Source organism: Dromiciops gliroides, chromosome 2 (genome assembly GCF_019393635.1).
Source record: "Dromiciops gliroides isolate mDroGli1 chromosome 2, mDroGli1.pri, whole genome shotgun sequence".
NCBI lineage: Eukaryota > Metazoa > Chordata > Mammalia > Microbiotheria > Microbiotheriidae > Dromiciops > Dromiciops gliroides.
In genome coordinates this window covers 477,166,435-477,185,971 of record NC_057862.1, presented here as the reverse complement: position 1 = coordinate 477,185,971, position 19,537 = coordinate 477,166,435, and the positions used below count along the sequence as shown (strand labels likewise).

General features: G+C 40.7%; 1 protein-coding gene across 1 annotated transcript in view; it reads left to right on the top strand.

Annotated features, from left to right (window-relative positions):
- Positions 1 to 919: 919 nt before the first annotated feature.
- The window catches only part of XDH (xanthine dehydrogenase), a 70,119-nt gene continuing 51,501 nt past the window's right edge, over positions 920 to 19,537 (top strand). The window contains 6 exon segments of the mRNA XM_043988998.1: positions 920 to 1,169; positions 8,444 to 8,501; positions 9,521 to 9,617; positions 10,824 to 10,932; positions 14,518 to 14,644; positions 16,655 to 16,716. Coding sequence (XP_043844933.1) covers positions 1,122 to 1,169; positions 8,444 to 8,501; positions 9,521 to 9,617; positions 10,824 to 10,932; positions 14,518 to 14,644; positions 16,655 to 16,716 — 501 coding nt within the window. The 5' untranslated portion in view covers positions 920 to 1,121.

Below are 19,537 nucleotides of genomic sequence, written 5' to 3'. Positions count from 1 at the left end.
ATAGTGAGCTAGGCTTAGAGTCAGGAAGAACGGGGGTAAAATCCTGTCTCTGACACTCACTTGCTAGGCAAGATGCTCCAATACTCCATGTCACGTGGTAAGTTACAGACAGTTGGTATTGGTAGAAGGAGCTTTTACATGAAGGAGTTCCCCACACAGATATATGTGAGTCCAGATGAGGGGAGGAAAAAACATAGCATGTCGACATTCACAGTATTGAGGTTTGTTTTTTGCTTTTGTTTTTAAACTACTGTGGCACCTTGTGAAAAAAAATCATCAAAACGATTTCACATGTACAGGTTGAAAACACTTTTCATAGATTTCATTTGATCTTCACATGTCTATGAGGCTTTTACTGCAAGTGTTTTTTTTTTTTTTATTATCATTCCCATTTTCCAGATGAGGCAACAATTCAAGAGAGATTAGATGATTTACTCAAGGTCATACAGTTGGTAAAAGGCAGAACAGAGCTTTGAAACCAGGTATTCAGACTCTAGGACCTCTCTGTTTTCTTCTCCTAGCATGATACCTTTCAAGTTTCAGGGGAACAACTAGTTTAAAAAATGTTTACATTGCCCTGTCACTCTTTAATTAAACAATCTCAGTAAGCATTTAATAAGCACTTACTCTATGCCTGAGAATAAAAGGACAAAGTAGAGCTCTGGCTGACGTTTGAATGGAGTTTGTGTTTCTTGAGGCTAGAAGAAGCTGGCTAATGTGGGCAGTCAGCTTCATAATCAGGGGAAGATTCCCTGGCCCCACCTTCAGTCCCGCCCTCCAATAGCAGGAGGTGAGGACGGATAAAGCAGGGTAGGTGTGGACAGGGAATGAGAAATCCTGCCCTGGTCCGGAATTGCTCAGGAATCTCTAAGTGTGGTCAGCTTGGTGCACTTGTGACACACAAGAGGGTCGGTCATTGGCTATATGGGATTGGTGGATATTATGTAAACAGTAGAAGTTCCTGCCAAGGACTTTCTGTGCCTGTTTGTCACTGGCTGATTTACTTTCAGTTTTGAGTTAAATTGCATCTGGAGACGAGGTATTTCTGCTTGGTACAAAGCAAAGACAGCTGTGAGGGGCGACCTGAGGGTAAAGTGTGGGCAGCACAGGGTCTTCAGCCCATGACCATGGCGTCTGATGAGTTGGTTTTCTTTGTCAATGGCAAAAAGGTAAGCAAGGGTCTGACTTTTGGCTCTGTTTTTCATTAGAGGTGTATACGTGTGTGTGTGTGTGTGTGTGTGTGTGTGTGTGTGTGTGTGTGTGTGTGTGTGTACTCTCTCCTTGTGTGCTTAAAGAACTGGGGATAAGTTTTTATAATAAGGCTAGCTTTTTCTGGGCTAGATTACATGGAAAACATTCTTGGGACAAGGGACACTTGAGGAGAGAAAAATAAGATAAAGACAGGAAGTTGGTTTGGAGGAAAGATAACCAAATCTGTTGCATAGACCAGTGTAGTGGAAAAGGATGTTGAATCAGGACTCAGTGGACCCCTTACTGCTGGTATAACCATGCACAAGTTTCATCACCCCTGAGGCCTTTGTATCTTTACCTGTAAGATGAGGGATTTCAACAAGATGACCTTCTGGTTCTAAATTCTAATTTAAAATTATTTTTTTTTGGTGAGGCAATTGGGGTTAAGTGACTTGTCCAGGGTCACACAGCTAGTAATTGTTAAGTGTCTGAGGTCAGATTTGAACTCAGGTCCTCCTGAATCCAGGGCCAGTGCTCTATCCACTGCACCACCTAGCTGCCCTAGTTCTAAATTCTAAATGTTCCTAAGAGATCCTGGACTTCTATGGTGGGTGGCAGAAGAGATTCTTGTATGTGTGTGTGTGTGTGTGTGTGTGTACATACATACATATGAATGTATATGTATGTATGTATGTATGTATAAAATAAAGGGGAGCAGAGCAGTTTCCTAGGTTGGATTTGCGAACATTGTCCTTGCTTTCAAAAGATTAAAGCAAAGGGACTGGACAGCCTCCCAGACCCTTTCAGGTGGAGTCCTAGCCTGCTATTCAACAATGTTTTTTAGCTTATTTCAGGCCTGTTTGGCTAGAATCCTTTCCTCTTTGGAGAATCATCAGCAACTACAAGCATTTTGCTGCCTGCCCCCTTATACAGCCAATCAGAGAATGAGATTCACCCATTTCCTCTCCCCCTTTGTTTTCATCTTATTATGGAGAGGAAAGTATTGGAGAGCATAGTTTTCTCTCTAGGTCTCTTCCCCATCTCATTCCTCCTTGCTCCTACAACATCCAAATGTTGCTGCCACCAAATCCAAAGACTCTGATTCTTTGGCAGCTTCAGGGACTCTGAGTTTCTCAGGTGGCAGGAGAAGTTGGGTGGACTTAAGATCAGAATTAGACAGTAACTCAGGAAAACTAAGAAAGATTGCGGCTAGACTGGGCAGGCATTCATTTGAAATACCAAGGACTATTTGCATGAAATCTAATCTGTTCTCTTTGAGGGGTGAAGGGTGGGAAGAAAAGGATCACAGGATTTAGAGCTACAAGGTACCTTAGAAATCATCTGGTCCCACAACTTCATTGTACAGAAGTGACTTGCTCAAGGTCACCCAGCTAATCAGTGCCAAAGGTGGGAAATGAAGCCAATTTCTCTGATTCCAAAATCCCATATTCTTTCCATAACTTAACTTTCAAGGATATTCCTTATTTTGTTTCACTGCACATATGGGAACACTTGTCAGAAAATGTATATTTTGTTGAAATAGCTCTCTATTTAATCTATAATACAGGAGTGTCACACACTTTGTGTGTGGTAACAACCTGTTTTAGTATGTATTTGAAAATATTAAAATATTGGAAGGGATTGGACATAACTATCTGTATGCCCCTGGGCAAGTCACTTATCAGTTTCCTCACTTGTAAAATGGGGATAATAATAGCAACTACTTCTCAGGCTTGTATTTTTTTTTTTACAGCAACCACATATTTATTCTAGTACCTATTATGGGCTAGAAATACAAAGAAAAGACTGTGATAGTCCTTTTACTTAAGAGCTTATATCCCTATTAGAAGAGTTACCACATACATATGAAGAACATAAAGAATAACTACAATTTAAATGCTATGTTTTAGGAGGAAGGTGCAACTCTTGAGATAGTAGATAGTGCTTGTATTGGATTAAGAAGGGAATATAGAATTCAAAGAGGGAAATGGAAATGGGGATGGTGAATTCCAAGCATGGGACTTCTAATTACTTGGCTGCCTTTGCTGTTTCCAAGAAAAGACATGCATGCACTGTCTTGTTAATACATATACATCATCTTGTTAATACACACATATACATATATATGTATGCATACACATATATATGCATTTTATATGAATATACACATATAAATGTTAATATAATGTAATAATATGTATCATAATAAATACATTGTAATATATTAGCTATAAATATATATCAAGAAAAGAAACATACTGTCTTGCTAAAATATATCTAGCCATGGATCTTTGTGAAGGCAGTTATCAGGCTCAGGTTGAGCCACAGCCCCTCCAAGGGAGGGAGAGCCAGGTCATTCTGCTCTGTTCTAAGCAGTCTTCTGTCTGTGGCTTTAGTCCGTGTCATTGGAACCCAAATCACTGTGAGGTCTGGAGACAGCCCTCATACACACATGGTGTGAATGGGAAGCTTGCCCTCTTTATGCATTGCTTCTTTTTTTTACCCATCCAAACAGGGATGGTGGTGGTTAAAAAACAAAGTTTTAGGTTAACAAACCAACAGGGGGCAGCTAGGTGGCACAGTGGATAGAGCACCAGCCCTGGATTCAGGAGGACCTGGGTTTAAATCTGGCCTCAGACAATTGACATTTACTAGCTGTATGACCCAGGGCAAGTCACTTAACCCTCATTGCCCTACAAAAAACCCCCCAAAAACCACACCAAACAAACAAAAAAACCAAACAACCCCCCCAAAAACAAACAGAAGAATTAGTTTATCAGCAGCTAAGATCCACTGCCAGTTTTTTCTTCTTAAAGTTTTAAAAATATGTTATCTGTCATCCTAATCAATTCCTCTCCTCCCCTTGCAGTACTGTTCTGGGGTAGCCCTGGCACCTATGTTTCTTGCATATTTTACACCATGCATCAGGCAGAGACCCCAGATAGCTTTCCTGTCAATGACCATTCACCTCACTAGAAAACCAAACCAAAACAAAAATTGCTTAAAAGATTTCATTTGTCTGAACCAAAAGTTCGAGTTGACTTTCTTCTGCGCGTAGGTAAATTCCTTAATAAACATTGCAGTGAGATTTTAAAAGTATGTATGTATATGTGTATATGTATATATGTGTGTATATATATACACACATGTAAATGAGAACATAGGTACAATAAGATATCATAACAAATGCATTCTAACATACTACACATAAATACATATCAAGCAAAAATACATTATCTTGAATTTTGCATACACACATTTTCTTACTATTATTTTTAAGTAGTAAAAGATCCACAGGAACCGTGGTTCTAATCACACATGCAGAAGTGAACAGTGAGTCCTACCTCCTACACGTGGAGATGTGCTGCCCTCCTATGGCACATCAGGATGCTTCTCTGAGGGCACATGGCTTGCTGCTTTTCCTCTTTCACCTCGGAATGAATAAAGATGATAAGTGAGCTTAGACATCACAGAGGTGGAAAGGACCTTTCAGATCATCTAGTCAGATTAATTCTGGGTCAGAAACCTTCTCTACAACATTCTAGACAAGTGATACTCCCAGCTTTGTTTGAAAAGGCCTCCAGTAATGGGGGATTTGCTGTATCCCATTCTGATTTGGGACAGTGCTTTTAACATTTTATTTAATTTTTTTCTTTGCCTTGATTCTCTGGTCTTGGTTCTCATTAGGTCCTCCAGCTCTGCTCTCAAATCTGAATCAAAGAAGTCTAAACCATCTTCATAGTGACTCTTAGGATAATAGATTTAGAGCGGGTGGGGGGGAGGCACTGAGATTCTCTGATTCAACCCCCTTGTTTTACAAATGGGGAAACTGAGGCCCAGGGAGGTTAAGTAACTTACCCAAAGTTACATAAATTATAAATTGCCAAGCTGAGATTTGAAGTCAAGCCCTTTGACTCCCAAACCAATATTCTTTCCACTGAACTCTAATGCTGTTCAGGTAGTTAAGTGTGCAAAGGATACAATTTGCTGAGCTTGGAGTTTGGAAGACCTGTGTTTAAATCCAGTTTTAGACACCTACTAGCTGTGTAATATTTGGAAAGTCAACTTAACCTCTGCATGCTTCAGTTACCTCAGCTATCAAATATTATATAGTACCTATCTTCTGGGGTTGTTATGAGGATTGAATGAGATATTTATAAAGCTTAACACAGTGCCCAGAATGTAGTAGGCACTTAATAAATGCTTATTCTCTTCCTTTCCCATACTGTTCAAATATTTGAAGATAGCTATCATGTTTTCCCTTAAGTCTTTTCTTTACTGGGCTCTGAACATTCAAAGATTTAATTAATACTTTCATGGAACAGTTTTCTTTCCTCTTAAACACTTCAGTTATTCTCCCTTGAGCACCTTCCAGGTTGTCACTGTTAAAATAAGGCAAACAGAGATGAACACAGTATTCCAGGTATGGTCTGACCAGGACAATTAATTGAACATTTCTTTTTATAACTTAAATTTTTAAAAAATTCTGAATGTAACAAGCACCAAACGAACAGAACATTTCTATATATGAAATAGAATTACATATGGTTTGTTTTTCCTTTTAAATATGTAGTAAGTTCAATGTATAACTTTCAAAGCTTTCCTGTTTGTGTTTCCTTTTAGCCTCCCTTCTGTGCTCTTCTGCACATATAAAAAACCCCTTAATTTTAATGAACACCAAAGAAGAGAATATTTCTATATGGCAAATAGAATAGAAAAGGGGGATATATGAAGCTGTACCTCTATTGCACACAGTTTACCTTTAAAAAAGTATGTAATAAACTTAACATGTTACTCATTTCTCCTTAATGGAGTTTTCGAGCCCTGGAAGAACTCATGGCACTAGAAATCTTTCTCTCGGTTATAGTGCACTGGGGTCAGATTGGTTGAGGCTTCCAAAGAGAGAAGATCCAGTGACTTGCCCAGGGCCACATAGCTAGTGTCTGAGGCAGGATTTGAACTCACATTCATCCTTCATTAATTTACTAGCTGAGTCTTTATGCTTTGTGAAGCACTGTGCTAATCATTGTGGAACCTAGAGAGTTTTCAAAAATATAAACAGTTTCCAGTCTAGTTGATAATACAGACACATATCTCTATAGTAACAAGTGTGTGATGAATGCCACAGAGTGGTACAGACAATGGAGTCTCTTTCAGAGGAGTGAAAGAATATTTCTAGCTGGATAAATTATTCAGGAAAAGTCTAAAAGAGTAGGGATATTTTGAATTGCATTTTGAACAATGAATAGCAATTCATTAGGTGAAGAAGGTGTTTCATGTTGGGGAAACCGCATGAATAAAGGCATGGAGGTAGGAAAATACGAATTATGCTTAAGGAATGGTGGACCAGGTGGTTTGGAATATAGCTTTCATGTAGGTAAGTAATAAGAAATAAGGCTGGAAGATGTAGACTGGGGATGGATTGTAGAGGGCTTTGAATGTCAGGCTAAGGAATTTAGATTTTTAACCAAGTAAAATGGGGAACGAATAAAGGGTGTCACACAGGACACGATGAGGAAAGTGGTGCTTTAGGAAGATTAATCTGAAGGTGGTGTGGAGATGATAAGAATAGGTAAAGACTGGCTCACTATTCACAAGGGTATTGATGTAAGTCTGAAGTCAGTTCATAAATGACTGCATTGGGCTTCCTGGGTTCTAGCTGAGGACAAACCAAGTCATTCCCTCAGAATGAGCTTACAAAACATACCTACCACATGCTTTCCACAGAACCCTAGACTTGCAATTCTTTTGCTAAAATCTAGTAAATGTTGGTTCCTGACTGTAATTTCTAATCATCAGTAAAGCTGTAACTCTGTAAGCCAGAAGCCAGTCATCTCTTACAAAGACAGAGGTTATTAAACTCAAATTATAAAGGGGTTGTACTTGGTCACCTCTAAGGTCCCTTTCAGCTCTAAATCCATGATATTATGATTGTGCTAAGCTGGCATCTTTCCCAACATTGCTATCTGACACCCCTGCAATTTATGGGTATGGCCTTGCAGGGACTTTGACTTTAAGCAAAGCAGCAGGTCTGGGGCAGAATATCATAATTTTAAATGCTGCAGAAGGTTCAGCACCATGAGCCAACTTGACATTAAGAATTTAAGGCTGATAGTGTTTCCTATATTTAGTTAATATGTTAATTCTTCTATAACCTTTAGAAATAGCTGTCCAGCTTTTTTGCAAACTCTTGAGAGACATCTCGCCTCTTTCCTCTCCCTCACTCCCACCCCCTGCCCCACATTCAGTCGAACACCAAGCCTTCTCAGTATCACCTGCATATGTCTCACATCAGCTGCCTCCCCTTCCTCACAGGCCTACCACCACAGTTCAGCCCTCATCACCTATCTTGGAGACTGCTGCAATTGAATTGGTCTACCTTCATCCAGTCTCTTACCTTTGCAATAAACCTTTCTTCCATATAACTGACCCCCAGGGGTGTGATGGCACATATTTAACAATAGGATCTTCCATACACTTTTAAGTTTAATCTGTATCATTAATATTTTATTCACTGCTTTATTAAGTCTAGGCAATCAAGAAAACAATAAATCAAGTTTTGATTTGTAGTTTACATTCTCACACTGAAAACTTAACAATCAGCATGAGCTTGGCTGGCAGGCTTCTACATATCCTGACTGCCACCCCTATAATTTTCCTAAAAGCACAGGTCTAACCAGGCTATTCTCTTGACTAAAAACTTTCAGACGCTGTGTGTATCCTATAGGCTTAAAATCCAGTCTCAGCCAGACATTTAATATTCACCACATTCTGACTTTCACCTATACTTCCAACCTTAATTCATGCTAATCCATTTCACAAACTTGGCTTTACACTGAACGAGACTCTGAGCTGTTTCCCTAAATCACTACCCTATCTCGTGCCTCCATGCCTCAGAACAAGGTGAGCCCCATGCCCGAATTGCTCTCTTCATCCTGCCCCTCAAAGTCCTTGTCTTCATTTAAGGCTTCCTTCTGTTTCCACCTCCTCCCTGAAGCCTTCTCTGATTCTAGTCCTCTCAGTCACTTTAATTCTCTTATTAATTATATGTGTATGTTGTGTCCTGACAATAGAACATAAGCTTTTTGGAGGCAGGCAATATTTTATTTTTGCCATTCTGTCCCTAGTGGCTAGCGCAGTTCCTTGCACATAGTAGGAGATTGATAAATATTGGATTGCTGATGAATTCAAACAAAATATTTCAAGGTGACTGAGTGCTCCTGGAACATATTTTTCTTTCCCTCTTTTATAGGTGGTGGAGAAGAATGCAGATCCAGAGACAACACTCTTGGCCTATCTAAGAAGAAAATGTATCCCTGAGGCTTGAGGAGGAAAAGGTTTAGCCTTCAGATGGTAACATCAGACTTTTGAGGGGCAGCAGGAGGGGCCAGGGGTGACCCCTGAACCCTAGTTCCAGCTGTGCAGTTGATTAGCTATGTGACTTTGAGCAAGTTATCAACCTGTTTTTGTCCTATGGAAAATGGTCAGGTGTGGTAGAGGGTGGAGGAGTCTAGAGTCCAAGGAGAGTTAATTTGGCCCAGACGATCTCTAAAGTATTTTTTAGCTCTAATTGTCTATGATTCTGTGGGTGTAAAAGCTCAAATTTGGGGTCTTCAAGCTGATAAATCAGAAAGGGTGCCCCCTTTAGTTTTTGTTCACTTCACAAGAATACATCTCTAGGAAAGAGAAGGACCCCTTTTGATGAACCTTGGTCTAATGATATGTACATATCCCAACCCATGCTAGTTCAGCATGATGGAATTGCACTGCTGACTGAAATGAGGGGAGAGAGGCAATGATGGGCCTGTCAGCTGTCTAGATGGGCAGATCCTAGGAGGACATGGAGTTGTTGTTTACCCCTGCAGTAGCCCAAGTGGGGATGTGGAATAAAGATTTTAATGATGACTAAAGTCCCTCCTAGCTCTAAATCTACGCTCCCCTGATGATTATTACTGGGGCCATCCAAGCGTCACGTAATAAAGAGCTGTAGAACTGCCCCCATCTGGTAATGGGGCTGGAAAAATTGCATCAGTGACCCACAGAATTGGCTGGGGATATTTTCACTTTCAGTTTCCCCCTTTATTAAATGGGGAGGATCCTTTCCTTGCTGTATTCCAGAAGTAGTGGGTCATTCCTGACCCACAGTGGGAATATTAACGAGAAGCTTTGGCTTTCCCCCTTCCCTATATCAGGAAAGATAGGGCACTTATCAACGTAGTGTCCCAGCCTTGTTACCTGGGTGGGTGAATCCTCAGCTATGTCCAGGGACTGAGTAGCAAAAAGGATTCCCTTGCATTAGAACTCTTTTCCTTAACTCTCATATTCCCAGTGGGGTTAAGTGGGACCAAGCTTGGCTGTGGAGAAGGTGGCTGTGGGGCCTGCACGGTGATGCTGTCCAAGTTTGATCGGCTCCAGAAAAAAATCGTGTATCCTTTGGCTATTGAGTTGACTGCCAAGACCCAGTTATGATCTCATGTATGTGTGTGTCTGTGACAGAAAAGGACAAGAATGATGATGCAGAGTCTCAGGGCTGTGTTATTACACATGCATGAGGATTGATTGAAGGAACTTGAGATATTTAGCCTGAAAAAGAGAGAATATGGTGTGTGTGTGTGTGTGTGTGTGTGTGTGTGTTGGTGGGAGGGGGCAGACATGAGAGCTGTCTTCAAACATCTGAATGATAGCCATAAGAAAGAGGGGTTCAGCTTATTCTGCTTGGCCCTGAGGACAGAACTAGGAACAATGGGTAGAAGTTACAAACAAGCAGATTTGTTTTGTTGAGTTGTTTCAGCTGTGTCCTCCTCTTCATGACCCAATTTAGGGGGTTTCTTGGCAGAGATACTAGAGTGGTTTGCAATTTCCTTCTCCAGCTCATTTTACATGCAAGGGAACTGAGCCAAACAGGATTAAGTGACTTGCCCAGGGTCACACAGCTAGTAAATGATTGAGGCCCTTAAGGAAAAGCTTCCCAATAATTAGACCTGTCCCAAAGTGAAAGGGGTTGTCTCTAGAGACAGTAGGTTCCCCCTTACTAGATGGATGCTGAGGTGCTAACTGTGAGATTCTGTGACTGTGATGGGCTATTTCTGAATTACCTTTGATCTTTTTCAGGAAAGAAGGAAGGAAGGAAAAAAAGAGAGGGAGAGGAAAAAGAAAGAAGAGGGGGAAGGAAGAAGGCAAAAACTGGAGGGGGAAGAGAGAGAAAGAGGGAGAGAGATGGAGAAATAGAGAGATGGAGAGAAGGAGAAAGACAGAGAGACAGACAGAGAGAGATGGAGAGAGATAGAAGAGGGAGGGAGAGGAGGAGAGAGACATGAAGAGAGAGAAGAGGAGAAAGAAGAGAAGGAGGAGGAAGAAGAAGAGGAGGAGGAGGAGGAGGAGGAGGAGGAGAGAGAGAGAGAGAGAGAGAGAGAGAGAGAGAGAGAATATGTGACATGATGCCATGAAAAGAAGAGGACCTATATTCTACGTTCAAATCCTACTTCAGACTCTTATTAATTTGTGTGATCTTGGGCAAGTCACATGATGTCCCTGATCTCAGTTTCCTCATTTGCGCAATGAGGGAGTTGGAATATATGACCTTTGAGGTCCTTTCCAGGTTTAGATCTGCTATCCTTTACTTGGGTCTCCAGTCACTTTTCTGCCAATGCCTGTCTGGCCCCAATCTGCTCCCTACATCACGTCGCTGTGACAACCGTGGAAGGAATAGGAAGCACCAAGACCAGACTGCATCCTGTACAAGTGAGTTGGGCTGGCTCTGAGGCTGTTAAACTACAGAAGAAGAAGCAGGCTCTTTGACACCAGCAGGTCTGCCTAGTCTCATGACTTGACAGATTCTCAGGATTGGAAGACAACTCAGAGGTTCTTTAGCCTACCCATGCCCATGCAGGAGAAGTGTTCCTTATTGACATCAGGCTTAACTGCTTTACAAACACTGTGGTTTTGTATTTACTTCTGCTTTCTGATGTTTATACTACTGGGCTGAATTTATAAAATACGAAAGCACTCCCTATCTGTTTCGTGCAAATACTTTGAGGCTGAAGGAAGTCATGCTTGAGTCCCATTTCCCCTATGGAACAGATTATTGCGAAATCTCGAGTGCCTAGTAATTTGTTAGGAGGAAGAGGATAGAAGTAAAGAAAAGGGAGGAAATCAATCAACCAGTCAATATTTATTAAGTGCCTACTATGTTCTGGGTACTGTGTTATCACCACAAACGATGCCTTTTCTCTCTCCTGCTCCTGATAGCTGTGGGCAGCAAGGCCTCCCGTTATAATAGCCTTATTTTCTGAACTAAAAATGAGGCTACATGATCCGGGAAAAGGATATTACTTTTACAATATTGTTTATTCATTCAGTCAACAAACATTTTAACCACTAAGCTAGGCAACTGGGTGAGCTACAAAGTTTAGAAAAGCTAAAGTTCTTGTCCTCATCAGCTATTAGACAAACAAATAAATGTAGTACACAGCGAGATGCAGTGGAAAGGTCAACGCATTTGGAGACAGACGACGTGAGCTCAGTCCCCAGTTCTGCCACTTACTAACCTGTGTGACCTTAGGCAAGTCCCTGAATCTCTCTGGGCCTCAGTTTCCATATCTGTAAAAATGAGAGATTTCAATGAATTAGATGAATTCTAAAGTCATTTCCATCTCCTGGTCTATGCTCCTAAATCAGTCAAAAGGTATGTATTGAACATCTGTTATATGTCAGGTACTGTGCTAAGCATTAGAAATATAAAGGCCAAAACAGTACCTGACCTCAAGAAGCATACATTCTGATGAAAGATACAGCATACAGATAATGAAGTACAATAAAATATATATTGTGAATGTGTGTGTATACACATATATATGAATGTATAAACAAGTATATATACATGTAGTGATACAAGTATGCATATATACAATATACACACACGTATATATATATACATATATATATACATATACACATACATACCTAATATTTAGCCATCTATTTATGTATACACTATCAGTCTGTCTGTCTCTATTAGATGAAAGGTAATAAGGGAGGGGAAAGTGGTATCAGCTGGGAGGACCAGGAAAGGCTTCCTGCATAAAATGGGACTTGAGCTAAGTTTTGAAGGAATCCAGGGAAACTAAGAGAGGAGGGAGCAGAGGAAATGGAAGCAAACAAAAGTTAAGTGACTTATCCAGGATCACACAGGTAGTATCTGAGGCCAGAAACATCTGTCTACCTGTCTAATTAATCTAGTATGTATCTAGTTAATTACATGTTATTTTCTTGGTTAGAACTCTAGCTCTTTGAGCTGAGGAAACATTTTGCCTTTTTAAATTTGTATTACCAGTACTTAAAACAATTCTGACACACAGCAAACACTTTAATAAATGCTTGTTGACTGACTATTGGGAGCCAATTAAGGCTTTCCCTCTGGTGGATAAGTAGAAACAAACACCACTAATGGAGGAGGTGCAAAATCTATGATGGGGCATCTTTAACCAAAGGAAAACAATAAGTAGGGTGGTAGAAATAAATTCCTCTTTGAAGTAAGGAGGTACCAAGCATTGTTTTTACTATTTCTCAGTTGGGAAAACAAAGTGATTTTTTTTTCAATAGTCACAGGACAGTATCAGGTCCACATGTAGAATCTCAGTGTTCTGATTCTCTCTGCCCCTGACCCTTCATCCCCAGGCTTTCATAACTCTTTGATGATACAGGACATTAATGTGCCTCATTTTACTCATAATCCTCCATCTTCCCATTGAAAGTTTCCAAACTCCTTGTTCTGTGTCCAACATCCTTCCAGGAAGTTTTATTCCTCAGGTCTACTACTGGCTCACAGAATGCCCATGACAATGTTGTTTCTCTTCCTGAAATATTAGATTTTTAGCAGTAAAAATAGAATACCATTTATTTGCTTAACTTGTAGGAATGATGTAAGGATTAATGAATACTTCTATTTGCTTTGAAACAATGGATGAAAAGTAGAATGAAAAGCTTTATTCTGATAATCTGCCTAACAACCATTCTCACATAGGGAAACAGGTCCTTCTTCCTGGAAGACTGACAATTTCAGCTACTTAAATGAACCCAAATAAGGTGTTTGGCTAAATTCCCCCTTTACCCACCCATACCAAGAATGTTGCCTCTCTTGGTCATAGGGGACCAACAGGTATTTCCTAAACTTGAGTTTTCAAAAACATTGCAACTGTCTCATTCAGGTCCTATCATGTAAAATGTGAATTCCCTTTACTACCTTCCTCTCCTCCAACTTCTTTCATTTAGGAGCTTTAAGGGACCAATAAAACCATGAGGTTCTTAGCTATTCCCACTACAAGATCATAGAATCATGGGTTTAGAACTAGAAGGGAAATAAATTAAATCCAGCCCCTGCATTTTATAAATAAGGAAACTGAGGGGAGAGATGTTAAGTAATATACCTAAGGTCACATAGGTCATTCAGGAACAGAATGGGGAATGGGAACTATGAATCCAGTGTTGTTTTTCTCCCACCTTTGATTGGAGCTGTATATTGGAGAGATCAGCCAAGATAGGAAAAGTTCCTAACTTGGCTCAAAAGACAGGGTAATCCAGTCTCATCGCAACTCCTATTGACAAAGATTTCCATTTCTCACTTTCCTTCTAGACTTCTTAGGACCACTGCACTCAAAGGGATATTGGCATTAGAATTTGGGTTAAACAATCTAATGCTGTAGCTCTTTAATACCTACTGGCTGGATATAGCCTAGTATAGCATCAGTTTTATCATCTGTAAAATGAACTAAAGAAGCTCCAGTATCTCTTGCCAAGAAAACCGCAAGTTGGGTCACAAAGAATTGGACATGATTGAAAAATGACTGAACAACTACAAGAACAACTGGATATAGTAACCATGTTTTTCAGGAAAAAAATAAATTAGGAAATGTGTTCTCACAAAGGGATTTTCTTTTGCAAAGTTATATTAAAAGTATGTTTTTTTTTCTTGAAATCAGGATTGCCCCAGCTAGTCTAGGATGCATGGTCACATTATGTAGAAGGACCTTCCTAAAGTTCACTGACACATTTTCTTTGTGCCTCAATCAGCAATGACCTTCCCATTTGGAGAGAATCAAAATTGGGAGCGACTTCAGTGGCCAACTAGTCCAACCATGCTTGAAAAAACAATCTCCATTACACTATACCTGACAAGTGGCCATCCGACCTTTGCTTGAAGACCTCCAGTTCTCTGCATGCAGTATATACATAATAAATTCTGATGACTGAATGAATGACTTTGCTTGATCCCCTGTGAAAACCTTGGGATGGAGCAACTGATTCAACAATTTGTACCTTCTGTTTTAGGAAAGAATAACCAAAAGTCATGGCTCCCAGTGTGGCTTCTGCACCCCTGGCATTGTCATGAGCATGTACACCCTGCTTCGCAACAACCCTGAACCCACAGTGGAGGAGATTGAGAATGCTTTCCAAGGTTTGTCCCCCACCCCAGCAGCAGTCCAAGGAGGTACTGGGGAGGATTACTTGGAACTGGGGATCCTGCAAGGAAAAAAAAGTCACGGGGCTAGAGTTAAGACCTAGATTGGTCTCTTTAAATGAAGAGTACTTGGACAAGAAAAACAGGAGGTTCCACCATTTGGAAGAGGGAGAAGATTTAAGCTGTCTTCAAGAATTTGAAAGGCTACCATGGTGAAGGGGAATTAATCTTGTTCTTGGCCCCAAAGGGCAGACCTGGGTACAGCATATGGAAACTGTAAAAGAGGAAAATTTGGTCTTGATATAGTGGAGTTGGAGGGAACTTAGTAAAAATGAGAGTTATCCAAAACAGAATGGGCAGTCTGAGGAAGTGGGAGGTTCTCCTCGACTTGGAGATCCTTAGACAAAGACCAAAGGGTCCGTTGTTGGTCTTAATGACCTCTGGGGTCATTTTCCAATCTCAGTCCTGTGATACTATGAGTATTTGTCAAATTTGTCATAGAAAATATTCTTGTTCAGGTATGGGTTGAACTAATCAACCTCTGAGGTCTTGTCCATTTCTATGATTCTGTGATTCTGGTAACAGAGAGAATTCCTAAATCCATGGGATCAGAATTAAGATTGGGTAGAATGTAAACTCTCTCCTGTTGGGAAGACTTTTTATATAATTGAGGACAGGCAGTTAGGAAGTGTGTAGGGGGGTAATGCTGGACACGTTATCCAAGCTAAAATCCTACCTCAGACACTTATTAGCTGTGTGACTTTGGGGAAGTCACTTAACCTCTGCTAGCCTCATTTTCCTCATCTTTAAATTGGAAATAATGACACCTGTCTCCTAGTGTTGTTGTGAGGATAAAGTGAGATTATAGTTGAAAAGTGTTTTGCAAACCTTAAAGTGTTCCACAAATGTTAACTATTATTATGACACCCTATCCTTGTATTCCCCCCAGTCAGTCAACAAGCACTTATTAAGCGCTTACTACATGCCAGGCATTGTGCTAAGTTCTGGAGATACAAAGGTAAAAACATGGCGCCTGACCTCAAGAGCTTACATTCTTTTGGGGGGGGGGGACAATGAGGGTTAAGTGACTTGCTCAGGGTCACACAGCTATTAAGTGTCAAGTGTTTGAGGCTGGATTTGAAGAATGAGAGAGAAAGAAGGAAGGAAGAAAAGAAAGTTTGTATTCAGACAATATCAGTCCTTGGACATGAACTCTAAGGAAGAAGTGGTCCCTGAATAATAGAGACAGAGTGAAAGAGCTGTGGGGAGTACAAAGTATAACAGCTCCTCTTCCTTCTCCTCCTAGACCAGTATTTTAGGGGTTAGAAGAGAAAGAGAACCAAGCCTTGGAGAGGGTGATAAGGGATGGAAGTTTTATAAAACACTTTCCTCACAACAACTCTAAGGCATAAAGAGCATAAGTATTATTAATCTCAGATTATATAGTGCTTATGATGTGCCAGGCCCCATACTAAGTGCTTTACACTTATTATCTAATTTGATTTTCACAACAACCTTGGTAGGCAGGTTCTATTATTACCCCCATTTTACAGATAAAGAAACAGAGGCAAATAAGGCTCAGGGTCACACAGATGCTAAGAGTCTGAGGCTGGATTTGAACTTAGTTCTTCCAATATCTAGGACTGGTGCTCTATCCACTGGGACACCTAACTGTTCTGGTACAGTACTGGGGGAGCTATCTGTCCCTGTGAATTTACCAAATGGTGGTTCCTAGGCTGCTTAGGCAGTACAGTAGATAGATGCATCCTGACTCAGATTCTTATTAGTCATGGGACATAGCTTAACCTCTTTTAGCCTCAGTTTCCTCATGTGTAAAATGAGAGGTTGGACTTGACACCTTCTAAGGTCTCTTCTAGCTCTAAATCTGGGATCCCACGGCACTCCATATGTGCCAACTGACCCTAAAATTCACTCTCTTTATGATTCTTTGCTATGCTGGACATCACCATTGACAGGCATCTCTGCTTTTCTTCTTCGCCCCCACAGGGAACCTGTGCCGGTGTACAGGCTACAGACCCATCCTGCAAGGCTTTAGGACATTTGCCAGGGTAAGTGCCATTGGTCAGCTGCTTCCCCATCTCTTGGCATGGGGAGGGGAAGACCGACATAAATTCAAAATAGCAACATGATCGATTGTCTGGTTCAAGTAACTGACTGTTCCCCAGGCCTGCCTGGAATTCTCTTCATTTCACTTTTTTCTCAGAAATCCTTATTTTCTCTTTATGCTCAGCTCAAGTGCCACCTTTGACAAGAGACCTTTTTCCCGATTCTCTCTGCTGTGGGTCTTCTTCCTCCCCCCAAATTCCTTTGTGTTTAATTTTTATACACAAACATATTTTATTTACTTAACTGTTTTCATATTGTCCCTTCCCCCTTTACCCTTCCAAATAGGAAGGAACCTCGTTGAGGGCAGACACTAATTTGTGATTTTCTACCCCTGGTGCTTACAACAGTACTTGGTACTTGGCAGGTTCTTGAAGATGCTTGTGGAATTGAATCAAATTGAATTGTTGACCATGGGAAAGTTATTTAACTTCTGTCTCAGTTTTCTCATCTGTAATCACTGGAAAAGAATCATAGCTCTGGAGTTACAAAGGGACCTCAGAGGACATATAGTTCAACCCCCTCATTTTACAGATGAGCAAACTGAGGCACAGAGAGGTTACCACAAGTGCTAAGTGACAGAGACAGGTATTGAACTGTTGGCCTCCATATGAGGAACTTTTCCCATTATATCACAATAGCAGATGGAAGAGGTTAAAGTTCAGGGAAATTTAGGTCTCTTTACTATGTGGGGTGAATGGTCACCTTTGCATTTGGAGCTGATCCTCCCCATTCCTCCCATCTACATCTATCCCTTATTGAACCTGGAAATCCTTTGGGGTTGTAAACATCCAGCTCAGACACCATATAAGGGCTACTCAACCCCTGGCAAAACAGTCTATGCAAGGCATTAGGGAATGTGACCATGGTGAGGATGGGATACATACTTGACTCAGGATAAGGAATTGCCCCCAGTTCTACTCAAGTAAGTTCCTGCTTTGTCTAGATACTATGAGGGGGAACAGATCAGATTTTGTACTTATCATGAATTTGTTTTCTTATTTTTTTAAACAAAGAATTTATTTATTTTTATATGCATTTATAATCTGTCCCTCCCACTGCTCCACCCCCTTCCTTGACCAGTGATAACAGCAACAATGTGAAGTATAAAACCTTCATAATAAATAATCATCGTCTAGTAAAACAAATTCACACACAGTTCACGCTTCCAAAATTTATATCTCATTCTCCTTTTTAGGTCTATCACCTTTCTGGTAGGAAATGAGTAGTATGCTTTATTCTTGGTCCTCCTGGGTCATATTGGTTTATTATTGTAATGATCCATGTTTCCAAGTTGTTTTTCTCTATAATGTTGTCATGTATAACTTGTTCTCCCAATTTTGATCATTTGTGAAATATTTTCCAGTTCTTTCATTTTAGTGAGTCCAGAATCTTAGAATTAGGGCTGGAAGGGTCCTTAGAGATAATCTAATCCACCCTCTTCAGTTTGCAGATAAGGAAATTAATACTCTCAGGGTTGCCATAAATTCTTCAAGGTCACTAAGGTGGCAAGAAACAGAGGTGAGATTCAAACCAGGCTCTTGGGACTCCAAAAGCCCAGGGCTTTATTCAGTGTATTACACTGAGCTGCTCTGTTGTCAACCCAATTCAGGAAGTGTTCCTGTTTGAGAAGAAAGGGATTTTTCCACTCCTATGGGCCAATTATAGAGTGTCCTGAGCCAGTTCCTGGAAGAGGCAGAATGTCTAAGAAGTTAATTCTTTAAAGAAATGTAGGATCTAGCTTTCCTTAGAACTCCGTAAGACCAGCCAGGCTTACAGGTACTGCAAATGAAACTGATTACCAATTCAACTGAACTCAGCATGTGTGTATGATTGGCTTAGTGTAGGATTAATAAGACTGGTTATTAAGACACCCCTCCACCACCTCAGCCAAGGCAGTGGCTCTTCTACCACAGTGTCTATATATGTTACTCTCAAGAAACACAGAGTATATGGATTAAGTTCATATTCTGCCCCCCCCCCCAAAAAACCCTATATATAAGGCTGAGCTGCAACTAGGAATTCTAGCAGCCAGGGCAAATTGGAGGTGGGGTTGGGGAGGGACTTGTGGGTGTAGTAGCACTGGGAAAGGGGTTTTTCCCTCAGAAAATCCAGCCACAAAATCAGTGGCCCAACAGAGGTGGCTAGCAGTGGCAGTCAGGTATGTATGTTTGTGTGGGGATAGGGCAGAAAGGCATAGGGCATGACTATGGGGGTGGCCTTAAGTAGTGGATGGGGACAGTGAACTAGGTTTCTCTTTTTATATGTCAGTATCTTGGGAAGAAGTCCCCAGTTACTCATCCTAGTTATAGCTTTAGGAGTGGGGCTAAACAGGATTTTCTTGTCTTAATTTCCTGGAGAGTTCACCCATTTTCTATAATTGTTGTGTGTCTCAGTTGATTCTGATTCTAAATTAAAGTCTGACATCAATCTAAGGAATGAATGTGTTGAATCTCCAGGAAGGTGGTGGGAATCATGAAATGTCAGAGCTAGAAGGGAGCTTTGATCCCTTAACCTAATGCCTACCCCTGTTTCCACCCCACAACCTTTGAAACAAAATATAACAAAACAAAATATGAAGAAACAGGTCAGGGGGGTGAAGGGACTGAGGAAAAAACATCACAAGATAGATTTGAGACTGAAGTCCTGGTCTTCCTGCTCTGCCTCTCCCTCCCTTCTACCCTGTTGGCCACTGTTGAGATGTTTTAGTCCCTGATCAGGTATCTTGTTTGGTTCCCAATCAAATGTCTTGTTTAGTGTTTGATC